The following is a 19,884-nucleotide window of genomic DNA, read 5'->3' on the forward strand; positions in this document are numbered from 1 at the left end:
ACAGGGGGCGAATCTCTAGTATAAGTACCTAAAATGAACATTGTGAAATCGCTAATTTCAAATATGACCGCATGTTTTCTATCTGTTTTAGTTATTAAGGTACGACATGCTTTACCTTTTGTAACTTTGCCTAAGTTATGTTTGGCTTAGCTAGATTAGGCTAAATTCGGGAGCGTAGTTTTCTCAAAATACACAAGTAGACTAAAGAAGGTATTAGACGTTCCCTACCTCCTCCGAAAAGATGGTTCATCAGAGAGATACATACAATGCTGGCAATTAACACTCAGAAAATAGTTAAATATAATTCTTAATATTTCATAGACATTAGAGCAGCAAATATAATTTATATGGGCTGTACTATCAAATACCTATAATATTGCAGGCTGAGGCTCAAATGGGCAATAATAAATCGCCCGGTGGGGGTAATAGACATTCCTTGGCACCCTGTCTGTTCAAACTTGGAAAGTTGAATAGTTGGCTTGGAACATAGTATTGAAAGAACCACAGAATAAGCCGGAAGTTCTGAACTAAAGCACGTGTGTTTCTCACCACAAAAATATGTGTACCCAATAGTATAACTTATAAAATATAGCAAATTAATAATTTGTGAATTTGTTTTCAGCAAACTTATCAGTAGTGCTGATCTAGTCCAACTTTATCGACCAGAAACGCTAATACTATTTCTTTTTCCTAGCCATCTGACACTTACTATAAAACTCATTTTTGTTCTTATTTGACGTCAATCTACTGATCAATACAAAAGGCTTTGCCCAAAGGGTCATAAAATATACTAGATTTTTTGTAAGTTTGGTACTTTTACCTTTTCATTTTCTACCTTTTCCGGCTTTTTAAGGCACACATTCACCAGAAATAAAATGTGTAGTTCTTTCTCACTAAAGATATTATCAATATTACTTACGTCAATTTCAATTTTATTTATTTACGGTTAATATCGCGAGTCTCTTACTATTTCTGCATCGTGTAATATTGCAATGCAGAATATCGAATATGTCTCTATATATTTTGACTACATATGAATAAATATTTGTCCGAGAGTAAAAACTTTATCAATCAATAAAAATTATTTGAAAAAAAATTAAGTACAACTAATCAATTTAGAGATCATTTATCTATTTTAGTGTTGTATTTTATATCAAGAGATCCTTTTAACTTCCAGACGGGTCTTGAATAGATATTTTAAAGATTAGGGTGACATTTGTGTTTTTGATATCACTAATTTTTGTTCTATTTCTAGTTATCGTCCAAATGTAGATGTTAAATTCATTAGGGAAAGTTTGTGTATGACCAGTGATGAATGGGATGCATTCACAAAAGACATGAGCCTTACCTACACGGACGAAACCAAAGAGCTAGTTGATTGTAGAACCTCTGTCTCCGTACTGCAGAATATTTAGCGTGAATTTATATTGCGTGAATTTAACGTGATTATGGACTCAAAGTTACAAAAGGGGGCGGGACTTAGTCCTGGTGCGCGCTGATCATCCTGTAGAAGAATGTTTGGAACTTCGTTTGAATTCTTTTTAGCTTCGAAAAGCATTTTTGTTTCCTATTACTTTACTGGAAACGATACTCAAGAAATGATGCTTGGAAAATCGGCACGATGTCTCGTGACTCATTAGGATTGAGTAGAGATTCAAGAAAGTCAAAATACATACTTGACATACCTATGTTACCTAAGTCGAAGATGGCTTGGTCAATCCCGAGGATGGTTTGAAGAGTCCTATCTCAACGTTGAAATGGTCAAATATAGAATAATCTGTTGAAAAAAAAATAAGAGAATTGAGTTTGCTCTTGCATTTGATCGAGTGGTAAACGTCGTACAATCAAAAATGCCTGATATAAAAATGGAATACGCTAACAAACCTGGTACAATTTTCTTTCAATATTTCCTCTACTTCAAAATGGTTAATGCAATGCGTTTATACACAATTTAGGATTTATCTATATATTCAATGATGTACTGAATTCATTTGATTGTTTAATCATGGAAAAACAGGTTTTATACCACCTTTTTTTTTATTTCTGAAGCATCTATAAGTCAGTCGCTTTGAAAATCTTGACAGTAATTTGGCGAATAGGAGCTCTAATTCTAGAAGATATTTCAGAAGAATTCGAAAAAAATTCAATATAACATCTCAAGGAAGCTTTAGTACTAATTCGCCCTGCTTGAAGAAGGATGACCAGTATTAAATACTTCTTGAGGTGTAGTTTCAATCACTACCTTAATAAAGCCTACTGAAGTTGACCGTATCAAATAACATTGCGGTATCAACTTAAAGTTCACTGACTGGATGTCGTTGCGTCATTTTAACTAGAATAATCAGTTATAATCTTAACTACTGAAAATTGTCCCAGTTCTCAATTGTCTTGCTTATTTGTTTTTGTTGACGTATCTCAATGAGTCAGCCTCGTATGAAAACTTTAGTGAATTATATCAAGAAATATTAAAAGAATGAAATTGTTTATAAGCTACCAGACATCTCGAATTACAAGTACAAAAATATGCGTTTGGATCGTTGTGTCTTCTATGCTTTTAATGATGGATGCAAATATCGTTTCATCCAAATCTGCTTAGATACATCCCAGATCAATTGAGAAAAAAGAGAAACATAGAAGAAATACTGAATGAGAGAAATCGTTGTAAAGCTCCAGACGCCTTGGATAGATTAATGCAAAAGCGTAAGTTTGGATTTCAATATTTAAAACAATGCTGCTATGCTTTAAAATTATTAGGTGAAATGCATCCTGGATCAAGGTGAAAATAAAGAAGAAACACTATTTGCCGACTAATCCCGCCCCTCTTTTTTCCTCTCATCGATCTGAAGTCTTCCAACATATTGTTATGCAGCCTCAACTAGCATGGTTTTGGATTTTACACTTCAAGTTTTGTTATCAAGTAACAAAATTGAAGTGTAGAGCTATTTCGTGTATCCCTTGTAAGCTGGCTGCTGAAGACAAGTTATATGCAAATCTCAGCTTTTTCCCGAGGATGTCTTTGGTGTTCTTTTTTCATTTATCTGGTTTTCTGGCTGCATTAAGATCTAACTGAAAGGAATATCTAATTAATTCAAATCTTAATTTCTTCTGGGTTACAAATGGCAAGATTTATGCCATTTCACAACTAGCCTGAATTACCCCTTCGATCACCCTGTCTCTTGTTTGTTTACCTACTTTATTCTTATGTTTTCCCATTACGGTTCTATGATCACTCTTTAAGTCACTCTCGCCTAGTCTGCAATATCCAGGGTGTATCAGACGAAGCCGACTTCAGTATCCAAAACATAATTGTTTCCGATATACAGTCTGATCGTTGGTGAAAGCTGTAGATCCTCGTAGTTTTTAGCAATCGCAAAAGTCAAAAATCCTTGGGCTACTCGACTATTTTGCAAGTCTTCTGTACCTCTTTCGTATCGAGTTAATTACAAGAAGCCTTTGAAATCGGTTCATGACAAGAAAATGCCTGTGGTTTTTATCTGGACTGTACGGTCAAGAAATCCCTGTCATCGTGAGTGGAATCCAAGTTCTGCGAGCTTTTCAGTAGCCGTTTGAATAATGCAACAGGAAATATTTGGAGCTACTCAGTTTTTTTGCATACATTTTCTGAATTCTTGGCAGCGCACTGCAGTTTAAGAAGTTTTTGAGATTATAATTTCTTGTGATCATGGCTATAACTAACAAGCTTGATTTTATCTGAACTGTATATCATCTTAGTGTAGTGTCAGTGTCATGCTTATTCTCCATCCAAATTAATGTCAAGTTGTGAAATACTAAAAACATTGGAATGTGAACTGTCCCAGGTATGCAAGTGAATAGTGAATATTTTATTGGTGAGTAAGACATTTTTCTACTCATTTTTGATTGGAAGATATGCAATTTCTATTTAAAAGCTTTCGGAATAACGTATTTTGATAACAATTCAAAATTTGAAATTAAAGACAAATTTGTTTTTGTTTTCTTGGTGTTTTAGAATCGAATTATCGCTAGGATTTATTTTTCCTTTAATTAAGTACTATTGTATTATGTGCCACAAACGAAAAGAATGAGAATCCACGCTTTGAAAGACGATTTGTCTTGTTAAAGTAAAAAAAAATTACGAGCAACTCTATGGGAAATAATAATGTGATGCGTTGTATTTCAAATCGAAACAAGTTGAAAATAAGTTAGCAACAGGGGCGTAATTTGCTATGGGGCAGAGGGGAGGCAATTGCCCCCTCTAGACCCAAGTTTGCCCCCAGCTGAAATTTAGTTTCTGCAAAAAAAATCTTGTCGAAATTAAGATAAGCATAATTCAAGTATCCAGTGAAACATGTCAGTTTTCTTTAATATATCTTTGCCTTTATGGTAATATATGACACATTTTCCAGTTTTCATTTTCACTTGATTTGGGAAAATTGGCTCCAACTTGAACACCCCTCTCTCATCCCAAGATTTTGACGAAATCACGTATGGTTAGCAAACCATTTTTGAGACATCGCCTATGAGTAAAGAAGGGTCGTTAGTTAGAAGCTCCCTACAGAAATTGTGCACCCTTCCAAGGGTGCATTTTTGTGCACCTGTCGGTGCACAAAAATGTACAAAACAGTCTTAAAATACTTTATTTAGAAAAGAATATGACAATTTTTACGCACAAACTGAATGTTCCCCTCCTCCCAACCCTCCCTGAAAAATATTTGTACTCTTACTACTCTTGGTTTTAGCCATAACTCATGTGCCTGTCTCATCTTGAAACTAGTTTGTTTTGATTTTGGATTAAAGATTTCTCTTTAGTCTTTAAGTTTAAAAGCATGATTGCAAAGTTATCCCATAAGAAAGAATCGGACGCAGTTGTTTGTGACAATAAAGCAGAAGAGACGGAAACGAAAGGATGCATGTCAATCTTTCAATAGTTTGTCCACTGAGCGAGAATAAGTATCATTTTTACTTTTCTTGGGACTGAGTTTGTTCAAGGTTTTCAATTAAAGAAAATAGGAACAATAAACCTGTAAAAATTAGAGTGTGAGGGTAAATAATAGGGCTTCCATATGGTATGTAGCGCCTAAAATTATGTGTGCTGACATCAAAGCTAAAGGTGCGCTGTTTTTATCACAACATGGCTAGTCTCCTGTATTTTCAATAAGTACATTCCCCTATCTTACTTCAAGTAGCAGGGACCTCTAGAGGAGATCAATCTCACTTTCTAAAAAGTATTAGATACGTCCTTTTATTTTCAGTACAGTGATGTGAAGCAAATTATTCACAACCAATTAAGTTGAATAATGGATAAACATGTATTATTACATAGCAATATTCACAGAGAATGAGTCCCCAGAAAATTAGGCGAGGACGTCCTCTTTAGGAACATCTGAAAAAAAAAACATGTCAAATGCTTAAAAGTGTATATTTGTGGCTGAGAACGCATTCTCTTTTCTTGGGGGAGGGGGGGGGGCTTTTGAGAATTTTTATTCTGCTATTTCTGGCTTGGTTAGTAAGCACCACCATGCATCATTAAGAGAACAGAATGAACGGTATGACAAACGAACCCAGTATCTAGTATAAGTAAACTGTTTGGAAAAGAAAAATTGTTTGAATCTCAAATTTGTCACCAAACTCTTTATCACCATTGAATGCGTCGTCACAAAGTTAAGTAAATATTTCAGGAAAAACGGTTTTGAGAAAATCGTATGAAATGAGGTTAAGGCTGCGGAAGTTTTGATACATAATTCTTCCTCTAGCAAAATTGTAGCAATAAGCCGTATGTTTCACACTATCTAATAAATATGGCTCTATGCTTCAGTATCATAATTGATTGGAAACTAATTCTTTTTTTAGAGGGGGGGAGTAGATACTTGGCGATCACGGTAGATTGTAGTTATTTGTCGTAAATAGGATTAAATGCCAATGGGGGAATATAAATAAACGTTTGTAAGGAATGTAAAGAAAGTGGAGAAAGCATTAAAATATGAACTAAGAAGATGTGAAGTGGAGGCGATGGATAAAATTGCTGAGGATCTGGAAGATGCGGCTAGACGGCATGATAGTAAAATATTATACTGGCATGTTAATAAATTGAAAGAGAGTAGCCAATCCGGACTAGTCCCAGTTAAAGATAGAAATGGGGCCACAATTAGTGATAAGGAAAAATTTAAAGAAAGATGTGTGCAACATTTATAGAATGTGCTAAACCGAGAGACAGTTGCAGGAAAAGATATAGATGAAAATGAAAAAGTTTGTGATACCTTGGATGTGAAGGAAGATTTGTTTAGTGAGGAAGAATTACTGACAGTACTAAAAGGATTAAAAAATAATAAGGCCCCAGGTGCTGATAGTATGATTAATGAGTTTCTTAAATATGGTGGCTCTGAGGTTAGGAATAAGCTACTGAGGATCATGAACATGATTTTTGAAAAAGGGGAAGTACCCAATGATTTTAGGAAAACCTTAATTAAACCACTGTATAAGAAAGGTGACAAGAATGAGTGTCGTAATTATTGAGGCATTAGTCTGGTCTCTGTAGGTAGCAAATTACTGAGTAATATGATACTTTTTAGACTGAGACATGCTGTAGACAAAGTTTTAAGGGAAGAACAATGCGGTTTTAGAAAAGGTAGAAGATGTGTCAACCATTTTTTCACTCTTAGGTTAATAATTGAGAAGTCCCTTCGTTGTCAAACACCTTTGGTCCTCAGTTTTATCGATTATGAGCAAGCTTTCGATTCTGTTGATGGAACAGCGTTAACAAAGGTCTTGTCGTTATATGGTATACCTGAAAAATACATTAAAGTGATTTGCGCTATGTACGAGAATAATACTGCTGCCGTTAAGGTAGGAAATGAGGTTAGCAACCGGTTTTGTATTAAATCAGGAGTTAAGTAGGGTTGTGTTCTATCCCCCTTTATATGGATCATTTTGATGGACTTCGTCTTAAGGAGCACAGGAAAGGCAATTGGAGACCATGGAATCAAATGGGGAGGAAGAACGCTCCTGGACTTAGATTATGCTGATGATTTAAGCATATTAGATGAAAGTGTGAGCAAAATGAATGAATTTTTAGAGGTTTTACGAGTTCAGGGTGCTAAAATAGGCTTGAAAATTAATGTTAAGAAGACTAAGTCACTAAGGCTATGAATAAGTGAAGATGAACAGGTGACATTAGGTAACGAAAAGATTGATCAGGTTGGGAGCTTCAGTTACCTTGGTAGTATTATTAGTAAAGATGGTGGGAGCAGTGAAGATGTTAAAAGTAGAATAGCTAAGGCCCAGGGTGTTTTTTCACAGTTAAAAAAAGTTTGGAAGAATAGAAAGATAAGTCTACAAACCAAGGTTAGAATATTGGAAGCTACAGTGATGACAATGGTCAAATATGGCTCTGAAGCATGGGCACTCCGAAAAACAGATGAAAATTTACTAGATGTTTTCCAGAGAAATTGCCTACGGATTGTTCTGGGTACCCGGCTGACTGACCGTATTTCAAACAGTAGGTTGTACGAAAAGTGTGGTTCAATCCCGCTTTCTGGGGCTATAATGAAAGAAAGGTTGAGATGGCTAGGCCACGTTCTACGGATGAAGGATGAGAGATTACCGAAGATTGTCCTTTTTGCACAACCGTCTGGGGCTACACGGAAAGCAGGTCGTCCTTGTCTGGTTGGGAGGAGGTCATAAATAAAGATTTAAAGGAAATGGGAACTTCCTGGCAGGGTGTAAAGAGGGCAGGGTGTAATCTTTAAATAGATTAGGTTGGAGGAGGAGCGTGCGTAGCTGTGTTGGCCTCAGGCGGCTTGGTACTGCAGGGAGTTATTAGTAGTAGTAGTAGTAGTAGATCACGGTATTGTAGTTATTTGTCGTAAATAGGATTAAATGCCAATGGGGGAATATAAATAAACGTTTATGAAATTCCTGAAGGTTTTAACAATAATATGTTATACTATTTTTTTGCAAAAAGCCACACGACAATGACAAAAAAACAGTGGTAGGCTCAATGTAGATGCTCCATATAAGCCAGATTTTTCTGGTTTGCAATAGTTGGCTGTTTTGCAATAAACGAAGTCGATATGGTTTAAGAATTATAACTTGTTCTTTTCAATTGATGTGCAAATCTTGTCCAATCAATTGAAGTGCTTTCCCACATCAGGAAAGATTATAAGTTCTTGTCCCTTCTCCCCGCTTCCCTCTGTAAAAAGTTCTGCGATTGACCCTGCTGATGATCAAACCCAATGAAGTATACCAGTTACAAACTTTTTCTTTCATTAGTAAAATCAAAATTCGTCTGTTGTACGTTGCATCATCATAGGATCAGCTAAATATCACATAGTCGACGTTTTCAACAAGTCCTAGTCCTTCTATGTTCCTTTCCAGCTCTCCATTGGTCATATCCTAAAAATGAATACAAAACTGAATGAACTAGAAATCGTCTACTTTTTTCCGGTAGAAAAAGTGGTGTTTTCCGATGTTGGAATATTGAAAAAAGTCAATTCAAAGTAGAAATGCATAAAAAAAATTGACAAAAAAAAGATTCACTCACAGTATTCAGAATAAGGTTTAGAGCCACCTTTTCCCCCTCTCCTTGCACCTTCATCTGGACACGACTTTGAAAGGTTTTCTAGAATGGTTATTGCAAAAAAAAGAAACTGGCTTCCTTCTTTGATCTCTAACATTTCAAGTTCTAGTTAACATCAATTATATTATCAATCAAAAGTATTTTCAATACTAAATCAACGAAATCAAATTTAAACATAGATTAACGTTAGGTTAAAAATTGTTGATGAAATACGGGCAAATTTAAACATAGATTAACGTTAGGTTAAAAATTGTTGATGAAATACGGGACCCAGAGATCGAATCACGCTGCAGGAATGCACTGCAGGGCCGACGCAGGGACCTCAGTAGTCAAGAAGCGTCGTTAATTCTGAAAAAAAAAATTGTTGATGCTAGATCGAATTTTTAATCTGTGCCAAAGGGAAAATATCTGTGCCAAAGTTCTTCACTATGTTGAAGAACAATAAAAAGTCGTAGTAAAAAAAAATAATAAACGTTTCCTAGTAAGTTTTGAAACTGATATCGCTGAAACTTCGCCCTTCCCATTCTATATTTTCACGAAAAGAAAAAAAATTGAAGCATAACTTCGGAGGAAACGATTTTTAACAATCCAGTGTTTTATCTGGCTGAAAGCTAACGGAGGGCAGATTACGCTTCACTCTATTTTTAATACTGGGTGAAAACTGAAAAGCAAAAATTGTTCTTGACTGCGAAAGAGAGGCTTCTAACTACCGTTAACTGTAAGTTCAAGCATTACAGTTTGCAACTGTACGAGCAGATTGATCGATATCTTTGATGCCAGAGGATGCTACTGCTGCTATTGGCTCATCGTAAAGTCAAGCCGACTGAGAACAACACAGCTGCACTCTCTACATCCCTTTCTGTTCATGGCTTCACTCTTTATTTCCTGGTAGGAATTCCCTAATTTCTTTAAATGTTTTCTTATTATCTCTTTTTATTTCATTTAGGGACGTCCTGCTTTTCGGTTTACCGTAGTTGGTTTACCAAAAAGGAGAAGTTTTGGCGTCCTGTCTTCCGTAAAGTGATCCGAATCATCTTTCTTTCATTACATCTTCCTTGACATCAGACTGATACCGTCCTCTTCATATAGCTTAATTTTTGACGCACATCATTCAAGCAAGTACCTAAAGCTATCATTATACAATTCCTCTGAAAAATTCATCCATTAACGTCTTCTAGCGTCCTGCGGATGACAGATTGCCAAAGATTGTCCTTGTCGGCCAACCGACAAGGGGCAAACGAAAAGTAGTTCGTCCCGAATGGGGTGAGAGGATGTCGTAAGCAAAGATTTAAAGGAAATGGGAACTTCTTGAGAGAGGACATATAAGAGGGAGGCTTTGGATAGAGGAGGATAGTGTGCGTAGGTGTGTTGGCCTCAGGCGGCTTAGTACTGCAGTTAGTTTTTAATTGTAGTAGATACGATAGACGATTTCGTCAATAAGTGAAGTAGCCGAAATTCAGGGGTAACAACATACAACTCTTTGAATAAGTGGAGTAGTGTAATCTGAATATTGCGCGGTAAAAAAAGAACAGACAAAAACAGATAACGCACTCCGGGGCAATTCCGATGGAACTTTTTCTTAGGTTAATCTTTTTTTCTTTTTTTTTTCGTGTTAACAAATTTCTAACTAATTTGTATCAACAGTTTTTATCTCCCCCCCCCTATATGTAACTTTTTCATTTTCACGATGTTTATTATCACAGAATTTTCTATTGATTACAATCTAATATTGTATGCAGTTGGGTAATTTCGTCAAAATCCTGAAGGGGGGGGGGGCAAAGTTGGAGCCAATTTTCCCAAATCAAGTGAAAATGACAACGAAAAATGAGCCATGTAGTACAATAGAGGCAAATATATACTAAAGAAAACTGATCCGTTACTCTCGATGCTGAAAATCTGCAGGCTTATTTTAGTTTTAAAAAGATTTTTAAAGAAATTATATTTCAGCTGGAGAGGGGGTTCAGTTACCCCCCCCCCTGTCTCATAGCAAATAACGCCACTGATTGTATCCTCTTGATTTAGACTTACAGTTGATATCTTGCCATTCCAAGGCCCCTCACACTTACTTTACATGACCGATAATAGCATATGTTTTGAATCTAGCCACGAAATTGCTTCAAGGGTCTGCTATGATTTTATGAAGTGATCTCTTAAAAAAAGAATCTCCACCGGTAACGTGTGCCACAGAATCTCATATGATATATGATTCTGTTCCTCAGTAACAGAGACATTGATGCACGTATGTCGCATTGTGGTTCAGCCATAATGTTTTCTAGAAACTTGCGTTAACCTAGAAAAAATCTTACCAATTTAACACAGATTACAAAGGGTGGCTCCCCATCATTGAAGTGAACAATTGGTATTTTGGGCCTAGGTATTTGTTTCTCTGCTTCAAAAGTATAATAACCTTGTGTAATTTTTCTTGCATCTACGTCACAGAAGCCTTTTACCTGAAATCCATGAGGATACAAAAATAAATAAAACAAAGAAAAATATAGCTATGATAATGCAACAAGAAAAGAAATGGTAGACTGCATTTATTTGATAGTCTAATAATCGGAAATGATGTTGTAGTTGTGTCAGCATCTTAGTAATCGAGAATGAATTGTGATTAATGTGTTCCTGTTATTTCTTCTTCTTTTTAGTCTTTCCTTTTCATGCTTTCTATAACAATAACCAAACTGTCAAATCGTTAAACGAATTTGGGTCGGCAATCTTATGATTTTCTCACCGTCTTTTCCCCCTCCCAGCGTTAAGGCAAAATAAAGCTAATAGTGACAGTTTCAAGGCAAACCGTGAAGAGAACTTGAAAAAAAAAAAGATTTTACAGGTTTGCTAATTATAGCCTTGAAAAAAAAGAAGAAACTTTCAACAGAAAATACCGTTGTAAGTCAAATTGACCCAACGCCACCTCTGAAAATGAGTTTAGATTACTGCAGAGGCCCAATATTAGATCATTTTCGGTTTCAAATGCTTGTAATTACCTCTAAATCAAAAGTATGCCAAAATTATGGGTCTTTTTACCTCGCTCATACGTTCGTTTAAGACGGAAATGGCGAAATGGAATGATGAATTTTTTTTATTATCGTATCATTTCCAATCTCCCTGGGCTTGAATCAAGTAGGAAGCGACCTTCAAATCTACAAAATACGACACACATTAAAATTTTGATTTGTATCCTATCATATGTTATGAACATTCATCTGCGTACTACAAGGTAACTCTAGGGCAGAACACAGGCCAATAAGAAAAAAACAAAGCGTCAATTGTCCTCGCTTACCCTCTTGCAAAACTTCTGAGAATAATTATCCCTTTCATTTGTCCATCATGACTCAGGTTTGACGTTATCATTGCATCTGAACAGGGTTGCCACCCCTTGTGATGTTTGTTCTAAAACTAGTGATTTTTTTTCATAAATCTAGTGATTTTTCACAATATAGCATGTACATTCATGATTCAATCGAATAAATCATACAAGAAGCTAATTAATAAAAAAACTAAAATAGTGATTCAATACAGTTCCAGATTAGCATTCCTGCAAATATACCGCCTTTGAAACTTCCGATTTCCCACCATATGCCCTTGTCAGATATGCCCATATCAACCTCAGAGCGTTAGCATCGAGATAATAGGCGAATTTAGTTAATCGCAAAATTGCAAAAATGTTCTATACTTTCTATTTCACAACATTTGCTGAGGTACAATTTTCTTCTTAACATTTATTGTTTTTTTTTTATCTATAATCTATCAGTTCTAAATTATATTTTCTTCCATTAAAACTTCGAAAGTGGAGTCATTGAAAAATAAGAAGGTAGGTTTACACAGGGGGCGAATCTCCAGTATTTTTAATGGGGGGGGGGGCAAAAAGGGTTCATACTCGGACAGTTAAAGGGCATGGGCCGTATCATATTTTTTTCCAAATTAATGGGGGGGGGGGGGCAACTGCCGCCCCCAAACGACGCTCCTGAAAATACATTAAAGTATAATTTTCTAAATGAAAAAAAAATCATTGAAAAAGAAAACAGGACTTAGTGCTTTTTATAATAGGGTTTGTAATATTACTAGATAGATTAAATTGGTTTTGGTTTGATAATTGAAGTCGGTTGGGAGTAGGATGGGATGTCTACTCTGGGAATTGTCTAATGGTTCTTATCTTTACTTCTAATATCTAATCGAAACTCCAATACTTCTCCAAATTCTCTTATTTCTAATTGAAACACCTAATAAGCGCAGTTAACGTCCTATTCTTTAAGTTTTTGGATTTCGGTGCTGACATATCAAACAGTTTGTGGTAAAGAACTGCAAGAACGGAGCGACATTAGTAACCGAAACTATAGAAACGGAATTTTGATATCAATCGATATATCATCAGCTTATTATGTTGATTTCAAATATATAAAATTCACTAAGCTTAGTTTTACCCATAAAAGGCTAATAAACTGCAAAAATTTACCTGATTTTTGAAAGAGGGAGGAAACACTCACTAAAAGTCAAAGATTTTTAATTAAAATCAAACCATTAGATTCGGCGTATCAGAGAACCCTACTATAAGGGTATCAAGCCTGTATCTGGACAAGTGTTGAATTTTGTATTATTTGCCAGAAGAAAAATCACGGATATGTGTCAATTTTTTTTTTCAGGGGCGATCATATCGAACTAACAGTCCTAGAACATCGGCAGAGGGCTCATTTGAATGGAAATTCAAATTTCTGGTCTTTCTTTTATTTGAACAAGAAGACCGGGCGGTCACTGGCCCCCCGTCCCACCTCCCTTTTATCCCAAAAAATTGTTCGATCAAAATTTTGAGATAGTCATTATGTTTAGCTTAGTTGAAAGGTTCCAAAAATATACCTTTAGATCAAACATATCCCACGCAGCCCCTGAGGATAGGTCTGGGGATGAAAGTATGCTAAGGATAGCGTATGATCTATGAAAACCAGTTTCATAGCCGCAAAGACAAATAACGGGAAAAAATGGATTGGACTTGTATAACTTGGGCTATATATTTACACATTAGGGGCTGGGGGTAAGGTTAGGTTACTATTCTCTTCCCCCTGCCCTAATGCGTAAATGTAAGCCCAAATTATATAAACTAAAGTATTATATTTTCATGATATTTTGGCATATTTCATTAGGGTTAACATAACGTTACTTCTTGGGTTTGTTCCGTATAATTAACAATTTCTTCCTTTTCTTTATTAAGGAAGCAATAAGACCGATGCTTATCGAAATTTGTGAAGGTTGGGACAATTTTTTCCATGAAAATGTAAAAAGGTCATTCTCAAAATTATCGATGGTGTCCCAGTAATTATAATAGATTAACTAGAGTAAAAAGAAAAAAGCTTCTATATTTTTTGGGAAAAAACTGGTGTTTTGAATCGTCAAGGAAAAAAATTAAAAAGGAAAAGCAAATATTTCGATGAAATAACCGATAGCCAATTTCCACTGAACGGGAAGCAAAGATTTTGTTATATTCTCTACATAAAAATGCAAAAAGGCATTTCTCAAAATTTAAAGGGTAATTTTCGCTTGAGAGAAAATAAAAGTCAATCTAAAGGTATTTTTCCACATCTAAGGGGGCAATTTGACCTCTTCCTGCAGGTGTGCTTGTATCAAACATGGTAAAGAAACAAAACAATTATTAATTACAATGATAAAAAGTATTATAATTCTAGTGATTTAAATTCAATAATCTAGTGATTTTTTTCTCACCTGGTGGCAACCCTCGATCTAGAACGCTGAGAAAAGTTGCTCAGCGGAAACGTTACCATAGGAGACTGATATACTCAGCGTTATGTAATTAAGCTAAGAATGTGCCCTTTGATATATTGAATTGGACTTTTCGCAATTGCCTAGTGCTAGTACAACAAAAAACGTTTCTTTGATGCCAATTACAAAAAAGGACTTGTGCGATAAACCACACTCCTAAAATATAATCTTTAGGTCCAAGACTACCAACCTTTTTTCTTGAAATTTCAGAAATTGATCTATACAACTGCCGGCCTTGCTTTCCAGCATTCCATATATAAAAAGATTTCCAATTCAATATAAAATTTTCTTCCAGACGCTTAACTCGCAAACTCCAAATTGTTTTTCTGGAAATATAAAATTAGAAATTTGTGTTAACCATGCATAAAATTCAGCTCAAATCAAGTCCCACAAGTTAAAAAAAGAAAATATTTAAAACTACTAGCCAATCAAGTATAACTCAATAATAAACGGACATGGAGTTAGATGGATGATATAAGTTGCCCACTAATTGGTATAGGCAGAGACGCAGAGCGGGAGGAGGAAGACTGGCGTGATTTTTCGATTCTACTATAATTAATAACACTTCCAGACGATTTGCTATTTTTGCATTCTTTTTAAGAGCCCCCTCCCCTCCCATTCAGAAACAAGATTATGTGCCTGAATGGATCATATTTCTAGTTCTTGTTTTGTAGGATAAATGTAATGTTTAAATAATTAATATTCCTGACCCAACGAATTTATTTTAATACGATTGAATGATTAAAATATCATAGTCAAAGTAGGTATGTATACAGGTATTCACTTCTGGGGGGGTGGAAGGGAAGGTATAAAATAAAAGACACAACGTAGAATCAGGTGAATTATAAAGGGAGTTTAGATTACACGAGAAAGGCCAGGCTAAGTATCCAGTCACGGTCCCCCCCCCCCACACACTACATTTCTGTGGATTGGCGGCACTCTTCATATAATCTCATCAATCCGGTAATTCAATATTAAAGGGTCGTCCAAAATCCAGATTTAAGTAAATTTACCATCCTAATATACAGAATACCGACAAATCAGATGTGACATAAATACAGAATACAAGGACAGGTTTAATATTCCATCCTAATATACAAATTGGTGAATCGACAGTATCACTGGAACATTCTTTTTTAATTATTCCTGTTGAAAATAGGGGCCGGAACCGTTTCTTTTTTTGGCCAAAACAGAAACAAATTTAAAAACGGAACAGAGATACTTTTTTTTTACTTAAAAATCGTCCACTTTAATAAATATTCCATTTTTTTTCAGTTTGTTAAAGTGTATGAGAGAAAAGTGCACATTTGAGTTAACGAACAAAAGATTAATAGTAAAATGACCACATAAATACAAATTTATCGCTCGGAGTTCACTCGGAAACATTCGGAGTTCAAGTGACTTGGCAGTCATTCGTGAGCACTGCTTTGCTAAATATCCAGCAATGCTAAATGAACTCTCACTCGTTACTGAAGTTGCAGGCACTGAGAAATACATTTGTTCAATGTCACTTAACAGTGTGTAAAAGAAGTCAGAAAAAAAATTCTAGTGGATCAGAATCGTTGTTTCTTGATCTTTGTCTCTCGTTTAAGAAGACAGGAACTCTCTCCTCATATTCTCTGACAATATTTGCTCCTATATGGGCAGAGCTTAAATTGATTAGATTGTTCTCATTGTGCCTTGAAGAGTCCATCTGTTGGCCAGTCGTGTCGAGAACTTAGGAAACAAGCTGCCTTATTGATCAGAAGTCTGATGATCCATTTTTGTTAGTCTCCGTCTTAGAAGGAGCGACGTCAATAGGGACAGATGCAGAGCTAAATTAGATTTGAGTAAGTTCTTAAGTTCTTCTCTGCTCGGAAATGAATGGAGAAGATGGACTGACATGATAAATCTCTGTCTATATGGTTCATTTATTGCAGGACCCAAAAAGCCAGCTCTTGTGAAGAGCATTGTATCAAACTTATGACTGGCCGATAAATATCTACTGAGCTGAACAGGCCATAGATTGACTCGGCCATGATACTAGTATCCAGAGTCTGAAAAAAACAACTGTAATCTCTTAATTATCAGCACAAATTTGCTTGCCGAAACATAATTATACCCAATACCTATCACCGTTGCTCGTTTGAACATGCGAAGAACCTCAATGAGAGCTTCCACGATGGACCACTCATTACTGTGAAGTTCGAACACTCTCATACCCTTAATCGTTTCAGAAATAATACAGATACGTGGTATGAAGATTTCAGTTGAAGAAGTCGCACAATTGCTATTTTCGGGCACAATACCTTTTTACCATAGTAAGAGTTCTGTTCCATCGAACATTCACGTCCCTTTAGATGGATAGATTAAAATTATATGTCTTGTGAATAGCTTTAAAAAGGTCATGCGATATGGAAGATACTTTCAGCCTTCGTATTTTGACCAGTTCTCCTGTGACTGCAAATAAGAGTATGAAAGATGAAAAATCCAAGGAAAAGATACTTCTCTTATAGAATATAATTTTATTCCATAAACAAGCTGCCCCCCATCAAATCCAAGATCTGACATTGTTTATAAGGTGTCTAAATGAAAGAAATACACCTTTTAATAAAGTAATTTTCACAATTTTTAGCCACATGGAGGTTAAAATTTTTCAAGTTGACAAATACTAACTCATCCCCTCCCTCCTGGAAGGTTATTTAGGTTGATACCCAGAAAACAACATAAGTTTAGCCTCATTTGCTGCAGCGAATCCAGTTTTATCAAAATACAAGGGTTTATCATGAGCCCTATAGATATGCTGGCAACGAAGATTTAGGGACGATCCGCATACACCATAATTACATCTACTAAACTTTGTTGCGTTCTAAGCGCTCTTAAAGGGAGAGGAATTAAAATGATTTACTGAATTTTTTTACTTGTTTTCTTCATTACAAACACATGCTTCTTTGTATATCCTTCAGATTTCTAAAAGCTCTATAATGGCTACCCGAAGAACCTTTACGGTAAATAAAATTTGCCAATATCCCTGGTAACACAGAAATACTATTTCTAAGATGTTCATTATTTGTGGCAAACGAACTAGAAATATTGACTCTTCCATCCTAATTATGGAGCTTGCTAAGCTCCAAATGAGCTATCTTTCTTAGTCTTTTTGTAGCTATCTTATAAAAATTCTTTGAGAAATCAGTCCTTTTTCTCCATGAACAATTATGTTAAAACAAGCACAATTTTTAAATATGATTGATTATCAAATGGCACTGGGTTGACGTCCGCGGTTTTGTAATAGATTGTCTCTGGACGTTGAACTTCATAAATACAAGTAGAAATGAAATGCTCACTTGCCAAATGAATTAACTCCGAAAACAAACAACAAGAAAAGGGACCAAATACACACTATTGAGTTTTGATATAATAAACTGAAAATCTGTTGGAACTCTGTTGGAATGTTTTGAATTATTTCCTGTTTGCTTATCCTTTAAAGTTCGGAGAAAGTTTATGTACAGATCAATACATACAGTTAGTCAAATTTGTATTTAAGAAACAACTGTTTGGTCGGAATTTTGATCGCTTGGGGATGTATGAAGCGTTGCAGTCCATCAGGAACACAAGCTTTAGAGCCAATCAAATGCTTAGACAGTTTCACCCAATCAAACTAAAATGCTACTAAAATTAAATTATCATCTTTCAAGGCAATTAATCTGATAGATTAAGCACGTTATGAAGCAGCTGACTAGTGATGATTAGCCAGTGGTCGATCACACAATACAAATGCATGTTTACATGCGAAGTTTTTGCAACTCAACGGCTATCTTTCATTTTCATTTGTCATATCTCATAAATTCAATTCTAAGTATGTTCATGAAAATTCAATAAATTATATATCTTGAACAGTGGTGGACCATGGGCCACATACGGACCCTGGCTTAGAAAATTTTTGTCCAAGATGCTGTATTTGATAATTAATATTTGAAAAAAACAACGAACCTGAACAAGAAAAGTAAAACATTTTGACAGGATCGAAATGTATATGTAAGGCTATGCATCATTTTCTTTGTTGGACTGCTTCCCAAATAGAATCTTGAATTTATCCATGATGATATGATTCAGATTCAGATTCATTTATTCAAAAATTCATATTCATCAAAATCTTCAACTTGCCCAAATGGAGAGACAAGCTCGACTACTGGGCAAGACATATAAACAAAATTTAACAATCCTCATTGATACAGAACAAACAAAAAATGAACCACTATTTCATCAATAAAAAAAAAAAAAAACAGTATCCAAAATGATGGTGGCCTGTCCATGGACCAATGGCAATATATAATCTCCAGCTTACCACACCACAGCCCGGGATGTCATAACAAAAAAAAATACAACATGGAGATTATTTTGAATAAAAACAAATTAAACACAGCCTTTAGATCCCTTGATTGCCTCAGATCCTTGATTTGGTACTTGGAATGAAAAAATAGACATAATTTTCTTGGAAACGGGCTAATGTTCCTGCAGAAATTGTTATTAGCTTGTTATGCCAACTTTGAAATATCAAATTCACTCTTTTCGGCATTCGAATACTAAGAAGCACTAGTAATTGATTAGCTCAGCAATAACAAACAAAATGAGTTTCTTTCTACTTTCATGACTTTAAAGCGATAAACTTGTCTAAAAATAAACAAAATCTACAAAGAAACTTGTATTACTCTGAGATTCCGAAAGTCATAGCTCCTGGATGATATCTATAAATTAGCAAAACTTCATCGACCCGACGTATATGTCCTCCCAAATCCAAGTGCTTGTAAAAGAATACCAGGTCTTCAGGATGGCTTTTGCGAACTTCAGTAAAACCGCCTACTCTGTAAAATGTTCAATATATATGCAGGGTCAGACGAATATTTAACAAGACACCTAATGACCAATTGTATTCTTTTTTTTTGGGGGGGGGGGGGTCTTAGATGTATATAGAAAACTGTTTAATTAATGTACATGAATCTTTGATATATGGCTTTGGAATATGGTAGATCGCAACATCAAAGTCACCATGCATAGTACACAGGACTGAGACTCCTCAATTCAAATATGAGATTTAGGCGGAAATTAGGGGGGTTGAAAGTTGGAACGCTTCTACTGTTGATGCTTTTCTTCCTTAAATAAGCGATTTATTATATTATAAAGAAATATTTTGATTCTCTAAAACTTATAAAACATTTTATTTATTTCTTGGAAACTTATAATTGTGTTTAAAAGAGAACGGCCGATCCCTCAAGTTTGAAGGTAGACTACACTAGCCTTTTGGATGCTACGATCCTGAGCCCCTGACTAGAAGACATGAAATAAAAGAAGTATATTGATGGGAAAACATTACCTAGAAAAAAAATTAAAGATAATGTTATTAAAAAGTGAAAGTATATTTTATGTAAAGAGGTTAATAATGAAATAATAACAGAAGAAAAAAAAAATATGTCATTTCCGTTTGTGCCAAATGTTAGTCAGAAGTTAAAAAGGGAAATAAAAAAGCAGAGCCATGGTCTAAATTTGAAAATTAGACCGTCAATCATTGAACATAAAAATTCAAG

At 35.2% G+C, this 19,884-nt stretch overlaps 1 protein-coding gene across 6 annotated transcripts in view; it reads right to left on the reverse strand.

Moving 5' to 3' along the window:
- LOC136026042 (queuosine-tRNA galactosyltransferase-like) overlaps window positions 1-19,884 on the reverse strand; it is a 53,105-nt gene that overhangs the window by 8,576 nt on the left and 24,645 nt on the right. For 2 of the 6 annotated variants that reach the window (XM_065702205.1, XM_065702204.1), the window contains exons 6-8: window positions 19,012-19,164; window positions 14,514-14,649; window positions 10,861-11,004 (exon numbers count right to left, since the gene is read on the reverse strand). In XM_065702205.1, the coding sequence (XP_065558277.1) occupies window positions 10,861-11,004; window positions 14,514-14,649; window positions 19,012-19,164 (433 nt within the window). The other 4 variants (XM_065702207.1, XM_065702209.1, XM_065702210.1 and 1 more) reach the window with 4 other exon arrangements.

This window comes from Artemia franciscana, chromosome 4 (assembly GCF_032884065.1).
Source record: "Artemia franciscana chromosome 4, ASM3288406v1, whole genome shotgun sequence".
Taxonomy (NCBI): Eukaryota; Metazoa; Arthropoda; class Branchiopoda; order Anostraca; family Artemiidae; genus Artemia; species Artemia franciscana.